Here is a 19332-nt window from a genome sequence, read left to right as displayed (position 1 = left end):
CTAAGGGACTGACCCTTGGGAACTGCAGAGATCTACTGCTTCTTTTCTTGTTATTGATTGGCTGTTTCTGACCAGGGTTCATTCGAAGTGCACAGGCATCCAGTGGGTCCCCAGCACTGCCTCGAAAGCACAGAGACAAATCACCCAGCAGCCTCTTGGAAGATGCCAAAGAGACATGTTTCACCCGGGACAGGAAAGGGGGTTTCTTCAGCTCCTTCATGAGGAAGAGAAGTGCCCCGACACCCCCAAAACGCAGCAGCTCCTTCCGAGAAATGGAGAATCAGCCCCAAAAGAAATATGAACTCGCGGGTAACTTCTCATCTGTTGCTTCCCTACAGCATGCTGATGGGTTGTCTTTCACTCCTGCCCAGCAAGAGGCAAGCCTGGTGCCACCCAAGTGCTACGGGGGGAGCTTTGCACAGAGGAACCTCTGTAATGATGACAGTGGGGGCAGTGGCACTGCTGGGGGCGGGTGGTCTGGCATCACGGGCTTCTTTACACCACGCTTAATCAAAAAGACACTGGGCTTACGAGCAGGTAAGCCCACAGCCAGTGATGACGCTTCCAAGCCTTTTCCAAGGTCAAACTCTACATCTTCCATGTCTTCAGGGCTACCAGAGCAGGATAGGATGGCAACGACCCTTCCCAGGAACTGCCAGAGGACCAGACTCCAGCTGGAAAGGACAGTGTCTACCTCTTCCCAGCCAGAACAGAATGTGGACAGGGCCAGTGACATGCTTCCCAAAAAGTCAGAGGAAGGGGCTGCGCCGCCCAGGGAGAGACCAAAAGCCAAGCTCCTGCCCAGAGGAGTGACAGCGCTTCCTCTCCGAGCCCCCTCTGGCGATCCAGCCATTACTGAGAAGGACTCTGCGGGGCTGGGGGCAGCTGGAGTGGCAGCTACTCCCAAGGGCAAGGAGAGGAATGGTGGGGCCCGCCTTGGGATGACTGGAGTCCCAGATGACGGAGAGCAGCCAGGCTGGTCTTCCCCAGCCAAGGTGGCATCAGTCTTCCCAACCACTCACAACCACAAAGTGCCAGTCCTTATCTCGCCCACTCTGAAACACACTCCTGCTGACGTGCAGCTCATCGGCACGGACTCTCAGGGGAACAAGTTCAAGCTCTTATCTGAGCATCAGGTCACGTCCTCTGGGGACAAGGACCGGCCCCGACGGGTAAAACCAAAGTGTGCCCCGCCCCCTCCACCGGTGATGAGACTGCTGCAGCATCCGTCCCCAGGCTCAGATCCTGCGGAAGAGCCGTCCACCCCGAGCGCAGGTCAGCCCACACCAGAAACCCAGGAAGGAGGAAAAAAGGCAGCTCCAGGGCCGGTGCCCGTCAGTGGGAAAGCTGGGAGGCCTGCTGTGCCTCCACCTCAAGTGCCTCCACCCACATCTTTCGTCTCACCAGCCTCATTGGCTAATGGCACAGCAGGTACGAAAGTGGCTCTGAGGAAAACCAAGCAGGCGGCTGAGAAGATCTCAGCAGACAAGATCAGCAAAGAGGCCCTGCTGGAGTGTGCTGACCTGCTGGCCAGTGCGATCACAGAGCCTGTGCCCAACAGCCAGCTGGTGGACACTGGGCACCAGCTGCTCGACTACTGCTCAGGCTACGTGGACTGCATCCCTCAAACCCGCAACAAGTTTGCCTTCCGAGAGGCCGTGAGCAAACTGGAACTGAGCCTGCAGGAGCTGCAGGTGTCTTCAGCAGCTGCTGGCGTGGCTGGGGCAAACCCCGTCCTTACTAACTTATTGTCATGTGTACAGGAGATCAGTGATGTGGTGCAGAGGTAGCCACTGTCAGCCTGCTGGGAGAGTGCACACATTTCTGCGGGGAGAGGGAAAGGGACTTGTTTTCAAGATACGAAAGACTGATGCTTGAGTGTGCTCATGTGAAGTACCTCAGATCCCTGAGCTCTCACGTTTACAGGTTCATCTCACAAGTCAAGCCAGGCAAACACCCAAGTGTAGGAGAGGTGGATGAGATGGCAAGGCAGTGGTGGAAGGAGTCGGATATGGCACTGGAAAGTCAGGGGGCACCTGTGTGTCCTGCGGAAGGGAAGGGGAAAAAGGCCACCGAGTCTGGAGTGGTGGGAGGTGCTGGGCAGGGCTGCTCTCCACAGGGTGGCAGGGGCTGGGCCGGGACAGAGGACTGGCTGGAGGCACTCCTGCACTGTGTACAAGGAGGTGACTCTCTGCACATTTCACCTGAGGAACTTGGTGGAGCACAAGCCAGGGCAGGTGAGAATGCCCCGGGAGCAGCTTAGGTCACGGTTACTGGTGGCGGCTGTTAACCTCACTCCCACGTCCCACGAGGCGGCTGCTGCAGCAAGCCCTGTAGCTGGGGTGGCGGCTGTTAACCTCACTCCCACGAGGCGGCTGCTGTAGCAAGCCCTGTAGCTGGGGTGGCGGCTGTTAACCTCACTCCCACGAGGCGGCTGCTGTAGCAAGCCCTGTAGCTGGCGCTGTTAGTGTACAAACCCGGAGAGTCGCTCTGGTCTCTGCTCCTGTGCTGGCTGCCACAGGTGTATTGGTTGGTGCAGGAACCAGGGAGATTGAAATTGCCTCCTAAAATCTTACACTGTTTAGCAGGAGTCACTTTCCCATTTGAGCGTTCTTTTCTCAGTGGACCGGGACCGCCTTTTTTTTTTTTTTGAGTATTGGTGGCTGTGTATAAACATATTGCTGGGCAAGCCATCTTTATTGCTAGCAGCATTGAGGGTATTAATCAGCACTGGTTGTGAAAACAGTGGTCCCCACAGGTTCTGGGGGAACCTGTGTGCTGACACACCTGAGCAGCTGTCTCGTCGCTTGTCCACTATAATGCCAGCGGGTGGTCTGTTAGGAACCCAGTGGTCAGGCCCAGAGGCCTGTGGCTGAGAGAAGCTGGCATGGGCCTGGTGGCTGTCTCTCTCTGTACCTTCCCCCTGTAGTTCAGCTTACCCACAACTTGGCAAAGTAGCAAGGGGGAGGGACAGGCATCCTAGCTCTGTGGATTTGAAGTGAATGACTCCCAGTTCAATATCTCCCACATGCTTTTCTCCCCTCACATAATCCTGCCCCTCACAATCAGTGTGCTTGTTTGTACATGGGGAATATTTTTAACTTATTTTGTCATTGCACCTCTATTTTAAGAATGTGTGATTGAAGGAATGCATCAGGAAGCCTCAGGTGGACACTCAGAGATGTTTTGTCCTTGAAAAAAACAATAGCTCTTTTCCTTCCCTGCTTGGTTAGGACGTCTGGTTGTTTGGTGTTGGCGGTGTCAGGTGCAATCCTGGTTATTACGTCCTCTTTTAAAACCTTGGTGAGCACCTCCTTCCCCGCTTCCCAAGGAGAATCCAACACAGGAAACTTTTTTCCTCCCAAAGAAAGATTAGTTTAAAAAGGTGGGAATTCGAAATTGAGCAGTGAGTTTTCTACCTGAGTCTGTCTTCTGTCCACTGTTGAGCCACAATTCCAGTTCAATGTAACAGAACGAGCTATTTACAAACAGGTGTGAGGCCATCCCTTGGAGAGCCCCTCTGGAAAGCTCTTCAGGGCAGTGTTATATGGAATGGGCAGGCTTTCTCTCTCTCTCTCTCTCTCTTTCTCTCTCTCTCTCTCTCTTTTTCATCATCTGCTGAGTAGCTGGTACTAATGAAACTTGTAACTGCTGAGATTATTTATAATAATTGAGTTTAGAATACCAAGGGGGAAAGTTTCGTTTGGATAGAGTTTAGCATCTTTGAGGAGGAAATACAATTTTGGTTAGAAAGGAAGGAAGCTTTGTTTTGTTTTGTTTTGTTTTGTTTTCCCTCCTTGCTTCTCCAGAGGAGGCGGGTTAAGAGAAGGATTTGAGGGGCAGTGGCGGCAGGTGTTGGGGGGCCTGTCAGTGTGCCACCTCGAGCTGCAGTGCAGGCACCTGGCCAGCAGGTGGATCTCCTTGTCATGGCTCCAGGAGAACTTGGATGTCCCACCTTCTCCCTTGTCTCTCCCCCTCATCATACACATCCATAAACTTGAACTCCGTTTTAGCAGTTAGCCTTTCAAGGGAGGGGAGGGAAGGCTGAAACTTTAGAATATGATTATGCTGCTTTTCATTTTATCCCCATCATTGTGGGATGTAAGTTAAGGGATTATAGTTGTTTGTCAGGGGATTTTTTTTTTTAAGCTCTGTTTGAGAGTTCTGAAAACAAGCCTTGGAGAAACACTACTGAGTGTATTTAAGCTCCCTGGTTTCTCACCACAGACCAAGGGTGGGAGCGGGGACTGAGTCTTACTCAGGGCAGCACCTCGCTCTGTCTGCCTATAGTGGGTGCTCCAGAAACTCAGAAGCTGACTTGGTTTTCCCCAACACTTCCAGGAGCAGCACGGACTGCTGTAGCACACTTGATCCGCATGACGCTTGAACTGTGACTGCAGGGGTTGAGGACCTGGGGTTAAAGAGGCACTGTCAACTCACTACGCAGGTGTCATGGAGGTTTTTCCTTTTTCTACTTGAAAAAAGACCAACCTTAAAACCTTGCATCAATGAAAAGGCTTGAGTCCCAAGCAGAAACCATTGCTTGTAGACACTAAAAATGTAGTTTAATTTTATCTAGCCTAAGAGCAGACAGCAAGGGAGAATCCCTGGTGCAGGGAGTTGGTGCTGTCAGAGCGTGATGGGATGTGGCTGTGTGCGTGCTGTGTGGCTGCTGCAGCTCGACTCCCTTCATGTACAGGAAGATGGCTTCACTCTACATTTTCTCCTTTAGCCTGGAGTGTTTTGTGTTCAACACATCTTGACCGTACTTTTAAAGATTTTTTTTTCTTAAAATGCTCTGTGTAAAACTGAAATACATGTATTTTTGTTGAGACCTTGATCATAATTTTCAGAGTTTTAGCCATAAAAAAAGAGTTTAGCCCCAAGAATTTTACTGTCTTTCTAGATGACCTTTATGTATAGGGGTCACTAGAGATTTTTTCCGCCAGGGTTTAAATTAGACGTTTTCTTACAATTCAGTTCAAAATTGGCTAGTAAAATAGTTTCCAGGTAATAAAACATGCTGAGTTTGCTGAGGCCCCGCCCATATTGATCTGAAGTCATGAAGTGCTTGAGTTTAAAGGTTGCATGCACTGTAGACGGTGGGCTAGAGTCAGGCTCTCAAGCCAGTCGGGAAGAGCAGTTCTGTTAGCTTCCTATCTCCGCTCCCTCGCCGTAGCACAGGGATGATGACAGACTACCTCAGGGCCGTTGTCAGGACGCAGTGAGGTAGTTAGACACAGCCCAAGTGCCTGACACCAGGTGACAGCTGACTGGTCCTGTTAACCCCAAGACCCAGGATGGACGACAGAATTCCATGGGGCTTTGTTTCAGCGGATGAGTTTGAGCCAGTTACTTCTCTTGTTGTCTCCTGTATGTGTACCAACAAGCTTTATTCTATTCAAAAACAAAAGCAAAGCTTGGTGAAGTACTCTGTGGATTAGGGTTCCCAGTGAGGCGGGTCTCAGCCAAGACTGTTTTGCAAGGATCTGTCCCACGGCTTCAGACACCCCAGTGCTGTCTGAGGTCATCACTGCCTGGCCCTTTGCAGAGCAGGAGACTAGAGGAGAGAAGGGTTTCTTGGCCTGCCTGTTAGGTGGCAGAGCCAAGGCTAGGAGCCAGGGCTCCTGGCTCCCCGGTGGCAGGGCCCTTCCAGCACACCTGTAGCCTCGCGAGATATTGCCTGCCAAAACAGCTCAGCTCGACAATCAGGCTGCAGGGGGCTGCACCCTCTCCACGGCACATGCTCACGGTGCCCTCTGACCCTTCGAGCTTCCAGCTTAGGTGATGGTGACCCTAGCAAGCCACCCTTCAGCAGTACTCAGTAATTTAAACAACGACCCAGGGTCACCAACCACAGCAGGTCTGCACTTTGTAGTTAAAACTGAAATTGGTTAGTATTTTTGTTGTAAAGACCTAATCCTACATTCCTTATTCTTAAAAGAAATTTATTGTTCAGTATCATTTTAATGACTATGAGATAATGTATATGAAGGCACTTTGAAAAAGTACAAGTGTAATTTAACTATATGGTTGTGTCATTAATGTCTTCAGAAGGCTTTTACCTGTGGGGGAGACCTGAGATAAACAGGCCCGTCTGTAATTCATGCCATCCATGCATGCCCACTGCTATATGATTCTGGGCAGGTTTAGCAAGTGTTCTAGCTAAAATTCAGAGCTGAGTAACTTCTGAAAACGAGGGACCAACTTTTTAGTTTGATTCTGATTTTTAAGAAGCAGTAATGTGTCCTCACTCCGGAACATAGAAGCTCCTCCAAGGACCTTGTCGTGAGCAGAGTGAGTGAGTGAGGCCCTCTTGCCCTTGAACGTGCGTCTACTGCACGCTGCACTCTGGCAGCCTGTGTGTTGGGAGCTGACTGACTTCCTGTTGATGCTGGCAGTGTCTTTTTTAACCTGTGTCCTGTGTAGTTCTTTTGAGGGAGGGGAGGAGGAGCTGACTGGCCATAGAGCCAGTGTGGCTTGTGAATGACAGCTCTAGGGTTCCTTACTAGTCCCAAATAACATTGGCAGTTATCATGTACATATCTGTATTTTTTTCCTACGAAGACTAGCTGAGTTGAAGTCTCCTATTAAATTATAAAATCTTCAAGAATAAGTTGTATCAGTAGACATTTAAAGAATGGTCACATTTCATGCTGATCTCCCACTCCCTTTCATTTTTGTTACTAATGTCACTTATTTTTAGGCTGTGCCCCCACAGTTCAAGTTGAGCTGATAGGGCTGTTTGTATTTCTGTTTTTGATGATTCTGGGGTCTCCTCATCTTGCTAGCTTTTCCCTGCTCCACCTGGACTTGGGCCCATGACACCCTCGGCATCTGTTGGCGATCAGTCCCTTTTCTGTGGGTGGATGTGTCTCTGGACTCGTCCCTCCCCTGTGCCCGTCTAGGCTGGTAGCTGAGTTCCTTTACCAGCATCTTCTTCAGTCCTGGGCTGTGTGAGAGCAGAAGAGAGCCTAGAAAGACAACTCCAGGGCAGCCTGTGCTCTGGGACCCAGGCCAAAAGAGGCAGCCCAAGGGCTGCTGTACCTTCTGAAGAACAATCAGAGAAACTGCTACTGACTGTAGCTTCACCAGGCGGAGCAGAGGCCTTGGCTGGTTCTAACGCATCTCCCACTCTCAACAGTCAGGGTCTCTCTCCTGGATAGAGAGTTCTGGAGCTTAGGAAATCTAATGCAAGGGTGGCTTTTCCTGGTGAACCAGTGGTACCTGGAGTGCTCATGTCTGCCATCTGCCTTTTGCAGCACTGCTACAGTTCACCTGAACATCACTGCCGTTCCCTGTGGGTGTTCAGGGCTGTGAATGGGCTGGGACCTTGCCAGAGCCTCCCATTAGGTGACTGCCAGCCCCAGCCTGTCTGATGCTTGTTGTCCCGCCCAGAAGGATGCCTTTCTGCCTGGGGACAATAGTTACTTTTCATGCCACACCTAGAGGTACATGTTCTATTTTGGCCTGGTGTGAGATGAACCTTCCTCCAGGTCTGACTTGGGAGGTTGTTGTCCACCCTGTGGGCGCAGGGTGAGAAGGGCCACGCTTCTCCCAGAGCCCTTGACTCTAAGCTGCCTTGGAGGGGCAGGACTCCCAGCAGGTCGGTCCCTTTGGAGGTGGGCTCTGGAGTCTGGCAGAGGACCAGACTTGCCAGCTGGAACTGGTGAGGCCCAGAGCCAACTCTGAGCGAGCCATCCAGTGGGTATCCTCCCTGCCCCCTGCACCAAGTGGGCAGGATTTTGAGTCAGGCTTGGTGAGCTGAGGAAGGACACTGCAGATGCTCATAGTTGCAGTTACATATTGAAAATTGTTGCTCTTTCCTAGAAACGTGACTTCGATTCCCCATGGCGAGGCTCCTGGCCAGAGGCGACAGGTGGCCTGTCCAGCAGGTCTCCACACCTGCAGACCACCTATGGACAGTGCGCAGCCACTGTACATGGAAAGGTTGGCTTCAGTGCCGTCCTTGCATCGTGTCAAATTCAGAACAGAATTGGAATGTGCATCCCCTGTGCTCTTGGAGTTTGGCTGTTCAACGTTGTCTCCAGGGCTCATGCACATCACTTAAAGCTACTGAGCTCTACAGACTTTGAGGTCTTTGCCCATGCTGCTTAACCCTTTGAGACACTGGAAGCAAACTGCCCAAGGCAACAGGCTTTATGAAAGAAAATACAGGGACTTGGCGTGGCTGAAACGGGCTTAGATTAGCTTCTGATACTCAGAAAAGGAGATTGAAGTCACGTGATCAGGGAACATAAACTTTAATAGAAGGGATTTGTGGTTAATTTTCACTTAGATGGAGACCCAGTTTTTACAAATTATAGCACAGTAACATAAAAGGTATGCCAAATGAATGTATTCTCTGTTTTTTTTTTTAAGATTTATTTATTGGAAAGTTAGATTTTCAGAGAGAAGGAGAGACAGACAGATCTTCCACCTGCTGGTTGACTCCCCACGTGACCTCAACGTCCAGAGCCAAGCTGGTCTGAAGCCAGGAGCTAAGAGCTCCTTGCGAGGCTCTCATGTGGGTGTAGATTCCCAAGGCTTTGGGCCATCCCCTGCTGTTTTTCCAGGCCACAAGCAGGGAGCTGGATGGGAAGTGGAGCAGCCGGGTGCACATATGGGATCCCGATGCCTGCAAGGCGAGGACTTTAGCCACTAGGTTGTCGCACTAGGCCCATGAACGTATTCTTGATTGAAACGTTACTGTAAGACCCTGTGGAGCTTCAGGTTCACGGGCAGACAATCCCAAATGCTGTTGTGCAAGATTCGGAAGCGTGGTGCTGTGTACTGCGAGCTGTGAGGGGGTGACAGATGCTTCTAGCACCTGAGGACCAGGTAGACCAACCTTCCTTTTCGATGGTCACTTTCCACTGTGGCCACTGTGACTCCGTTATGAGGAGGATTTTTTCTGAGTCTTTGCAAATCACCTTGAGCAGGCTGACTGTGCCGCAGGGAGATTTGTCTTCAGAAACTAGAAAGGACACTGCCTGCAGCAGTGAGGGTGTGTGTGTGTGTGTGTGTGTGTGCGAAAATCTTCATGTCTCAGACCCGTATGGGGGACATGCTGGTGTCCACCAAGAGGAGAGGGTGGGAGGGGTGGGGAGTGGAGCAGGTCCTTCCCTGTGGTGAGTGTGCTGCACATCACAGCCCTGTCTGCCTGAGGCCTGCCAGAGGAGGAACCCCTGTTTAGGCTGGCTCAGTAAAGATCAGTGGGAACGTTTCATGGTGGCGGACAGAACTTTGACCTATGCGCTCATTCAGATCTTTAAAACTCGTGTGTGTAGCAGAGGGGTGTGTGTGTGTGTGTGTGTGTGGCACCCTCAGCGCCGGGCACTGTGCATTGTTGACGGGCCACAATGAGACTGGGCAGGATTGAATGGAAACACATCCATTACGGGCACTACCAGTGTTGTCAGGTATTTCTTCTTGATTGTTATTGTAATGTATTTTCGGTTGTTCGTTTCCTAATTTAATTCTTTCACTCTTGTCTGACTGTGAACTGCTAACAGTGTTAAACTTGATGTAAATAAATGATGCCCTTGAAAGGGACTGCTCGCTCTGCCTGCTGTCTCCGCAAGGTTTGCCACGTTGTGTTTTGTTTTAAATAAAGGTTGCAATATTTTATTGGCACCACAGGCTTGAGAGTATCTCCCCCTGGATTTCAAATGGCAGCTCTGGTTTCCGCGTCTAGTAAAGAAGCTGCCTTTCGCAGTTTCCCTTCTGGCACAGCCTTGTGAATGCCCTTCGTGGGCGTGCTGAATATTCTGCCTCTGACAGTGACGTCTGGGAATTGGGCAGAAGGCGGCAGCGTCTGGATCCTGGGCTGCCTTGCACAAGGTGGCTAATGTATGTAAGTATAGACTCATGAGGGGACATCAGGTTTTCTTACAGTTTTTCTTGAAGTTTGCTTAAACATGTGCATTTTATTTGCCAGAACTTCTTCTAGGTCCCAACTTGGGATGCAGGGTCCCAAGTTCCTGGGCCATCCTCCACTGCTTTCCCCGGCTAGATGCAGGAGCTGGACGAGAAGTGGAGCAGTCAGGACATGAACTGCTGCCCGTATGGGATCTCGGCACTTGCGTGGGGAGGGTTGGGAAATTGAGCCGTTGTGTAGAACCTTCCAGTACTTACCCTGCTGCTACAGTCACTCAGGTTTTGCTTTAGCAGAACATTTTGAAATTAAATACAATATTATACTTTTTCAAAAATTGTTTTTGTCCAATTCAGGCTCTTTTCATTTCATATGCATTTTGGAAACAGCTTTTTAGTTTCTTTTAGTACATTTGTTGTTCTTTGAATGGATCGATTATTTTGGGGAGAACTGCAACTCGGTGTGAAGTCTTCACCAGTTCAGAAACACGGGATGTTTTCCCATATATTTAGCTCTTCTCAGACTTACTCCTGAGTAGTTTCTTGATTTGATTGTTTTGTGTGCATTTAAAAATTTAGTTGATTTTTAATATTGATCTTACATCTTGAAAGCATGCTAAATTTATTTCATAATTCTAGGGAATGCCAAGGTCTCGCTAGTATTTTTGCTACTCATGATCATGCTGTATGGAAATAAATGCGCTTTGGTTGTTTTTTCACTTTCATCCTGTGTACATGTAAGTTATCCCATTGTATGTCTGCCGTGTGGTATTGAACAAGTGACAAGAGCAGACGTTCTTGTTGTTGGAAAGTCAGATATACAGAGAGGAGGAGAGATAGAAAGGAAGATCTCTGTCCAGTGATTCACTCCCCAAGTGACCGCAACAGCCAAAGCTGAAAGCTAGGTGCCAGGAGCCTCCTCTAGGTCTCCCACACGGGCGCAGGATCCCAAGGCTTTGGGCCGTCCTCGACTGCCTGCCCTGGCCACAAGCTTGGAGCTGGATGGGAAGCGGGGCTGCCGGGATTAGAACTGGCGCCCATATGGGATCCTGGTGCAATCAAGGCGAGGACTTCAGCTGTTAGGCTTCTGCACTGAGCCCCTTGCCTTATTCTTGATGTCAGTATTAGAGGGAAAAAAATTGGCTTTCATCATTAAAAAAAGTAATGTTAACTGTTGTGGTTTTTTTGGTGGGTACTTAATAAGACTGAATAATTCTCTTTTTGTTTCATAAGGAAGTTAAAATCTTTTTAAAAATTTTAACTGATCCAAATAGATGTGGTACCATGTGCTGCTGGTGTATATGTATAGACTGTATAGTGTTCAAGTAAGGGTGGACATATCTGCTCAGATACTTTTCATTTCTTCATTGGAAAAATACTCGATATCCCTCATTAGGGCTTCAAAAACAAACACACAGTCCAGGGATAGGTGTTCTGGCACAGTGGGTCTACTTCCTTTTCTACTTCTGAGTCAGCTTCCTGTAAGTGCACACTCTGGGGGGGACGGGGAGGCACCAGCTGATGGCCCGAGTCATTGGGTCCCTGCAACTTGTGCAGAGGGCCTGGGTGGGCTTCCAGGCTCCAGGCTCCAGCCCAGCCCTGGTCATTGCAGACACCAGATCCCGCACTCTAGCCTAGCACTGTGCTCGGCATGCTTTCTGTGCATCTCACACATTTGGTATGTTTTCGTTTGCAGTAAGTTCAAAATATTTTTAAATTTTCCTTGTGAATTCTTTGATTCATGGGTTATTTAGAAATGTATTAACTTACAAGTATTCAGGGGCTTCCCCAATTTTGTCTGTTGTTGATTTTCTAATTTAGTTCCACTATAATTAAGCATATTCTGAATGACTTAATCCTCCTTCATTTGTTGAGACTTATTTTACGACCAGCACAAGCCTACACTAGAGTACTCCACACGTTCTTGAATATGTCTTGGCTCTTTCAAATGACATATTATACAAATATCCAGAAGTCTGAGTTGATAATAGTGCTGTTTTTTCTGTTTCCCCGAAGAGCCATGAGTCTGGAGAGGGTGCTCCTAGGAAATCTAGGTCCTCGCTTCCAGTCCTTGTTCTCACTCCAGACTTCTCCCAGAGCAAAGAAGAGCTTGATGCGGCAGTGCTACATGCACATCGTGAGGAGAGGGTGCTCACCACGGCTCACAAGAGACAGAAGGTATGCTGTGACACAGAGAACTGTGTGGTCCCTGGCAGCTGGAGGTCTGTACAAATGCCAGGGGCTGTGGCTTGGGGAGGGTCACCAGAGTGAAAATATCCTGGGGGAGGTGGCCAGAGGCATGACTGGGCCTGAGGGGCATGGGCAGGCTAGCGGGCACTGGCGCCAAATGAGTGACAGGATGCCATTTGTGTGAGAGGCAGCCTAGAAGTGACCCCAAACGTGGGCCAGACCAAGACGTGGACTGTCAGTATCTGCAGATGTCCTGACTCTTCCGTGTGTGGTGTCACTGCTGCCCAGCCAGGGTGGGTGGCTGGCTGGGGTGGGGCCGGATGTGAGTGGGACTAGCAGATGGACATAGCTGTAGACACGGGCCTTTGGGGAGAGTTTGAGCTTCTCTACTTTGTGTCCTGTTCCATTGACACAGGTGCCCTGTGGCAGTCCATGGCACATTGCTGTATCAGCGGGGTGGGGTGGCATGGGCTGCAGTTGGCTGGACATGTGGCTGTGTACCTGGAGAAGCCCTGCCATTTGAAGGAGCACGGTCTCCATCACTGAGGCCGAGAGCCATGAACAGAGAGATGTCCTTCCTGTGCACGGTCCCAAATGCCAACATAAGACTGGCAGCAGGGTGCCACCATCTTGTGGCTGAGGAGCATGACCGACACCATGGTGGAGCATCAAACGGCTCCATGGTGTGCAGCTCTGGGCTTGGCCTGCTAATGTGAAAAGGGACAGGAGGGTCAGAAACCTGTGAAGTGCACTGCCCATGACACCTACCTGCCCCCAGTGGTAGGCAGTGTCTGCACTAGCAAAGATGGACCCTGAATGGATCCTTCCTGAAGCCTGGCAAATACTCTGCCAATATTGAGCTGCAACCAGGCAGCACAGCAGTCTCATGGCCAAGATGGCCACCTTCCCCGCTCAGCATCAGGAGCCCCAGTGAATCTGTCAACATCCCTGTCACCCAGAAGGTCTGGGCTCCTGCAGGGACGGGCTTGCAGGAACACACCTGGTGAGCAGCTTTAGTGCCTTAGGCCTCCGACTCCAGCCCCCACAGCCAGCCTCCAGAGCACACACCAGGCTCCTTCCCACCCTTTTCCTGACTGGCTCAGGCCCTTCTGATCCCCACATGGACGATGGTGGCAGGGCAGCTGGTCTGAGGTCAGAGTCCCCTAGCAAGGCCACTCACACTGCCTTTGTCTTCTCTGTAATGTCTCACACCATCTTGACCGCCACACTGTCACCACCAGAAACAAACTGAATATTCCTGTTTTCTTGTTCCCATCCAAAAGTCAGTTTTAACAAGTAGCACACAACAGTCATTGTTTAAGATTTATGTTATTTTACTTGGAAGGAGGGAGGGAGGGAGAGAGAAAGAGTGAGAGGCCTGCCATCCTCTGGTTCACTCCCCAAAATGCTGCGATGGCCAGGGATGGGCCAGGCTGACACCAGGAGCTCCATGCAGGTCTCCAGCGTGGGTGGTAGGGCCAAGCACGTGGGCCTTCCTCTCAGCTTTCCCAGGCGTATTAGCAAGGATCCAGTTTTCTTTTTTTTTTTTTTTTTTAAGATTTTATTATTATTGGAAAGCCGGATATACAGAGAGGAGGAGAGACAGAGAGGAAGATCTTCCATCCCATGATTCACTCCCCAAGTGAGCCGCAACGGGCCGGGGTGCCGATCCGAAGCCGGGAACCAGGAACCTCTTCCGGGTTTCCCACGCGGGTGCAGGGTCCCAAAGCCTTGGGCCGTCCTCAACTGCTTTCCCAGGCCACAAGCAGGGAGCTGGATGGGAAGTGGAGCTGCCGGGATTAGAACCGGAGCCCATATGGTATCCCGGGGCGTTCAAGGTGAGGACTTTAGCCGCTAGGCCATGCCGCCGGGCCCAAGGATCCAGCTACAACTTGAACTAACATTGACAAGAGATCCCAACCTTTCAGGCAAAGGCTTACTTGTCAGGTCATAATAGCAGCACCACAAACAAGTGTCTAACATATTTCCATTTTGTGTCCTGCTGCAAGTAATCCAAGTTTTGCTTTTATGTTAGTTCATCCCTTTTTTTTTTTAAAGATTTATTCATTTTATTACAGCCAGATATACAGAGGAGGAGAGACAGAGGAAGATCCTCCATCCGATGTTTCACTCCCCAAGTGAGCACAACGGGCCGATGCGCACCGATCCAAAGCCGGGAACCTGGAACCTCTTCCGGGTCTCCCACGCGGGTGCAGGGTCCCAATGCATTGGGCCGTCCTCAACTGCTTTCCCAGGCCACAAGCAGGGAGCTGGATGGGAAGTGGAGCTGCCAGGATCAGAACCGGCACCCATATGGGATCCCGGGGCTTTCAAGGCGAGGACTTTAGCCGCTAGGCCATGCTGCCAGGCCCATAGTTCATCCTTTAAACATCTACATGTTCTAATTGTACTCAATGTTTCCTGTAGAAACATGCCTGTCTTATTTTTGTCTTCTATGTAACGGAAGTGTAGGAAAGCCATGACTTACTGAGTTCGACATTATGGCACTGATATTGACATTTCTCATGATACAGGTCTCAAGAATTATTTCAATTCTTGTGGCGGTTAGGAGTTAATAATCAGAGCAAGAAAATGTAAATTTTCCCAAGCTATTGTTATACTTTAATGCAAGTGAGAAAACACAACTCAAACAAACACATTAGGACACTTTGTTTCGACAAGGGCTCTGTGCAGCCTGAATGGCCAGTCCAGAAGGGTGAGCCCTGGTCATGGTCCTTAGCAGGCCTCACGGCTCGAGGCTGGCAGGGGCAATGGCATGATGGCGGCTGGGCTGCTCTCAAGGCCCTGCTCAGGGGCCTCTGGCTTGTCAGGCAGCCCTGGAGGGCCTCCTTGAGAAGCAGTTGGCCTGAGTTCACAGAGCAAGTAGCAAGAGAGGAGTACAGGTGTGAGAAAAAGGCCAACAGGAAGACCCTCCTCTGACAACGTCTATTTTGGGATCCTCTAATTAAAGCTCAGACTCAGCCCTCCTAGCGTGTGATGGTCTGGCCGGCGCTCTGAGAACAATGTTGCCACATCAGCTGGCCTTGGAACATCCTGTGAACAACCCTGACCAAACTATTTCCGATTCTCGCACTCCCCTACCTGTGCTTGCTTCTTGCCACGACCCCCAAGTCTCAACTGCGGAGGTGCTATACTTGGGGGCTGGCTTTGTGTGTGTGTGGGGGGGGCTCCGCTGTGTTCCTGGATGACCCCATCATGGTGAGAGGCACCTTCATTTCCTCCTCTTGCCTTCCCGCTCTGCCTTCCCTGGCCTCCGCCCACCTCCCCGGACAGAGCCTCCACTGCCTGCCTCGGCCCACCTCCATCCATCAGGGCCGCCCCCACCAGCCCCTGCCACCTGCCCTGATGTGCCCGTCACTGCTTTCCCGGCATTGCTGGCTGCCTGGCGCCCTTAGAAGCCGCTTCTACCTGCCATCGCCAACCGCCTGAACTGCCCTGCCCGCCAGCCCCGCTGCCCGCATCTGTCCGCTGCCCGCATCTGTCCACTGCCCGCATCTGTCCGCTGCTGCCAGCGCCTCTTCCATCCTGTCCTGCCCGCCCTGGGCAGCCAGCCAACCGCGCCCAGCGTGCTGTCTGTTACCGGTGGCAGCATTCCAACAGCCGCCCTGGGCCGCCCAGCAGCGCTGCGGGGCTGACTGCCGCCGCTGCCCACCTACCCTGCCACGGTGCCGGCCCTGTGCCCTGTGCCACCAGCCGCCCCAGACGATCGCCGCTCTCAGCCGTCTGGGGCAACTTCTAACAACCTCCGCTGGCTTGCCCTTCTCCCCAGTCAGCACGTGCCAGCCCGTGCCAGCTTCCCGTGCTCACCGTAGGATCAGCCTCACCCAGCTGCCTGCCTCCTGCAGCGTCAGCTTGCCTCTGCCTTCTGCCACCAGCTACTGCTGTGGCCTGAGTGCCGCCTGCTGCCCGTGCCCACTGGCTGCTGCCAGCCGCAGTGTAAGCCCCTCTGCCGGCTGTCATGTGTCGAGCGAGTCTGCCTGCCAATTCCACGCGCCACTTTAAGCCGCCTCTGCCTGCTGCCACCAGCTGCTGGGGTCCATCCCCTACGCATGCATGCTGGTTGCTTCATCGCCCCTCTAAGCCCCCTCTGCCAACCCCCAGCGTTGCTGACCCGCTGCCCACGCCTGCTGCCACTTCTGGGCACCAGTATTTGCCGGTTCTGCCCGCTGTCTGCTGTGTGAGCCGGGATCTCCAAGTCCTCCTCCCAGGCCCTAAGCCATCTCCGCCTGCTGCCCCAGGCCTCCGGGGCCCATCCCCTACCCGCGCATGCTGGTTACTGCCATTGCCACTACAAGCTGCCTGTACCAGCTGTCATCAGCCACCTCGAACCCGCCTGAGTTGCTCGTGCCTGGATACCGCGGAGCGCCAGTACCCAGGTCAAGCCGGGAAGCCTGGCAGCAGAAAGGTGAGACGGGAAAATGTGTGGGGCCTGGTGTTTGCATGGCTGTGTGACCGGAACAGGCAGGTTTGTGGATTGAAGAGTTGAATATGCTACAGAAGTGTAAGTGCAACTCTGACGCAGTTCATCTGGGCTTGTTGTTGTACCTGCTGTTCAAGCTCTTTGAGTTTGTAGTGTTTAAGGGACAGCAGGTGTCAGGAGGATTTTGCAAGTATCTGTTAGCTTGGGCTTTTTCCGTAGCTCCATTTTCAGAAGTGGAACAATGTGCCAAGATCGGCCTTGGGACCGACAGCAGGCAGTGCACTGGAATGCTGCGTGCGTGCCAAGTGGTGCTTCTAGGTTTATGGCATTAGTGCTGCAAGTGATCTCTGGGTATGCGTCTCTCATCCTGGGACATGGAATGCTCCTGGATGGGTCTGTATTGGCTTGCTGGAATGTGAGCTGAGAGCCTTCCCAAGTACTGGCTGGCATTTAGGAAAGCGGCCTGCTCCGTATTGGTAAGATAAAGTTGTACTTCCGGTGGGACTGACCTGTTCTATCTAATTTGCTGATGAGTTTTTCACAGCTGATGCTTTTCAAACATGACATCTTCTGTCAAGCCTGAGAACCAGGCTGACTGATTGAGTAATCCAGTGTGTTAGTTGAGCCGGCCCTTCTTTGGGGCAGCCCTGCTTGTCAGGATCACATGGTTCCCGTCCCAGGATTGTTCACTCTCACACTTTCTGCATGGACAGTGCAGGTGTGGTCCCTGTGGCCCGGACAGCTGTTTAAGTGCTTAGAAGCACTTGTTCTTCTTGTTACCCTATCTTAATGGCCTGATGTTTTGTTATGAAGGAACTTTTTTTGGCTTCATTTTTAAGGCAGCTTTGTGTGTGAGGGAACTAAAACAAATAATGTAGGAGTGGGTTCCATGTCTTAGAACTCTGTTAACCTGCATGTATGAGTGATTCATGATTCTTTGTCTCTCTGAGTGCACATTTATCCTCATAGTGAATATCTGTGAAAGTGGAAAACACTTGCTTTAGTTCTGTGAATGGCGTGGTCACTGCATGTAGACTGGGTGTATTCAGCCTTGTACAGTCATGGTGCTGAGGACAGCGATCAAAGAGATGCCGTGCTGATGCTAAGTAGAGATGGGCTTGACATCTACTGTGTATAATCACGACTTGGCTTTCATGTTGCAGTAGCCATTTCCCCCTGTGCTGTGTGCTTCTGTTTGGCATTCCAGGGCAGTGCAGCAGACGGGACACGGGCTCTGCCTCTCTCCTGGCTTGACCTGTGTTTTGTGGTACTCAGATTGGTTCTGACTGGCCTTGAGAAATTTGACAGGGGTCTGTGTGGAGGGAGAACCTTTCTCTGGCAGAGATGAAGACATCGGCAGTGGAGCGTGGAAGTGTGGCGGTGGAGGCATGTCTGAAAACCAGAAGCCCTCGAGAGGAGCAATGGATGCGGGCTGTAGGAAAAGCCAGTGTGTTGAAGCTACAAGACTGTGACCCAGGGCCAAGTTACACAGAGTCCTTTAAATGTCATGCTGTGGGATTTGCAAATGCAGAACTGAGGTCAGGTCGTCTTGCTCTGTTTCTGTGGAAAGGATTAGTTGAAGTGCAGGAAAAAAGGCCAAATGTGTTGCTGTTTTGTTGTCCAGTCTTAGGGAAGGGACCATTACAGATGAAGACTAAGCCGTCATGTGGGCTTCTAATTTAGTCTTTCAATGCTAAGAAAACTAGCTTGTCTTTTAATGTGTCTCTCTGGAATATCAGATCTAAGTTTTAAAAAGGTCAGAAATATGTGAGTAAAACATTGCAACAGACAGAATGAGTTCATTTGCTTCGGTAGAGACATTTAACAGGAAATACATTGGCTCTTCATCCCCACTTGCTATCATAGAGCTCCTCCGATCCAGGCAGTTGCCCAGTGAAAGGACATCTGCTCTTCACTGTAAGCACTGGGAGCACTCCTGAGTTGACATGTATGGTGTGACTTAGAGTAGCATACTGTGAGAAGGATCCAGGAATCAGGGCGTGGTAACTTTCAGTGCTCACCTGCAGAGTCTAGAAGGGAAGGCTGGAAAGTGAGCTGTATCAGAGCACTTCCCTTTTTAAGAATGATGGAAGTGTTGAAAGTTGGTGGCCATATGGCTGCCAGTGGGTGCCAATTCATATCCAGAGTGTTCAGTTCTCAATGCAACTTTTATGGCCTGGGAAATCAGATGATGTGGCTCAAGTTGTTGCACTCATGTGACAAACCAAGCGGAGGTTCTTGGCTCCTGGCTACAGATTGGCTCAGTTTCAACCATTGCATCCATTTAGGGAGTGAACCAGCAGTTGAAAGATCTCTCTCTCTCTCATTCTGTATGTAACTGTGACATCCCAAGTAAAATAAGCCAATCTTTATGAACAGCTGTGTCTACAATGCTGGCCTCCTACACGGGAGACGATCAGTGTCCTGGCTTCTTTCACTCCAGTGCCACTCTCTGCTATTGACCTGAGAAAAGCAGCGGAAGAAGGCCCAAGTGCTGGTGCCCTGCCACTATTTGACATTCCTAGAAGCAGCTCTGGGTGCCTGCGTTCAGCCTGGCTCTTCCCTGGTAAGTGGTGGCCGTCTAAGGAGCAAATCTCCATGTTCTCCCTCCATCTGTATCTCGGAGTCACACACACACACACCCACTCAAAGCATTGCTGGTCTTGTAGCCAATGAATGAGAAAGGGTAAGAGATGCATTTCCATCTGCTGGAGAGTTTCACTCATGCCTCAATGGCTGGTTTTGGTGCAGGTTGAAAGCAGGTGCCTCTTTGGGTCTCCCAGGTGCTGTGATGACACCTGGGCCACATTCCACTGGCTTCCTAG

General features: G+C 51.0%; 1 protein-coding gene across 4 annotated transcripts in view; it reads left to right on the top strand.

Moving 5' to 3' along the window:
* The window catches only part of ABL2 (ABL proto-oncogene 2, non-receptor tyrosine kinase), a 106913-nt gene extending 105020 nt beyond the window's left edge, over positions 1 to 1893 (top strand). For 2 of the 4 annotated variants that reach the window (XM_058660728.1, XM_058660729.1), the window contains exons 12-13: positions 76 to 309; positions 610 to 1893. In XM_058660728.1, coding sequence (XP_058516711.1) covers positions 76 to 309; positions 610 to 1790 — 1415 coding nt within the window. In that variant the 3' untranslated portion in view covers positions 1791 to 1893. Of the gene's footprint in view, positions 1 to 75 lie in introns of all 4 variants that reach the window. The other 2 variants (XM_058660726.1, XM_058660727.1) reach the window with 1 other exon arrangement.
* Positions 1894 to 19332: the final 17439 nt, after the last annotated feature.

Source organism: Ochotona princeps, chromosome 2, assembly GCF_030435755.1.
Source record: "Ochotona princeps isolate mOchPri1 chromosome 2, mOchPri1.hap1, whole genome shotgun sequence".
Classification (NCBI taxonomy): Eukaryota; Metazoa; Chordata; class Mammalia; order Lagomorpha; family Ochotonidae; genus Ochotona; species Ochotona princeps.
The sequence above is the reverse complement of the archived record's forward strand: the minus strand, read 5'-3'. Positions and strand labels throughout refer to the sequence as shown.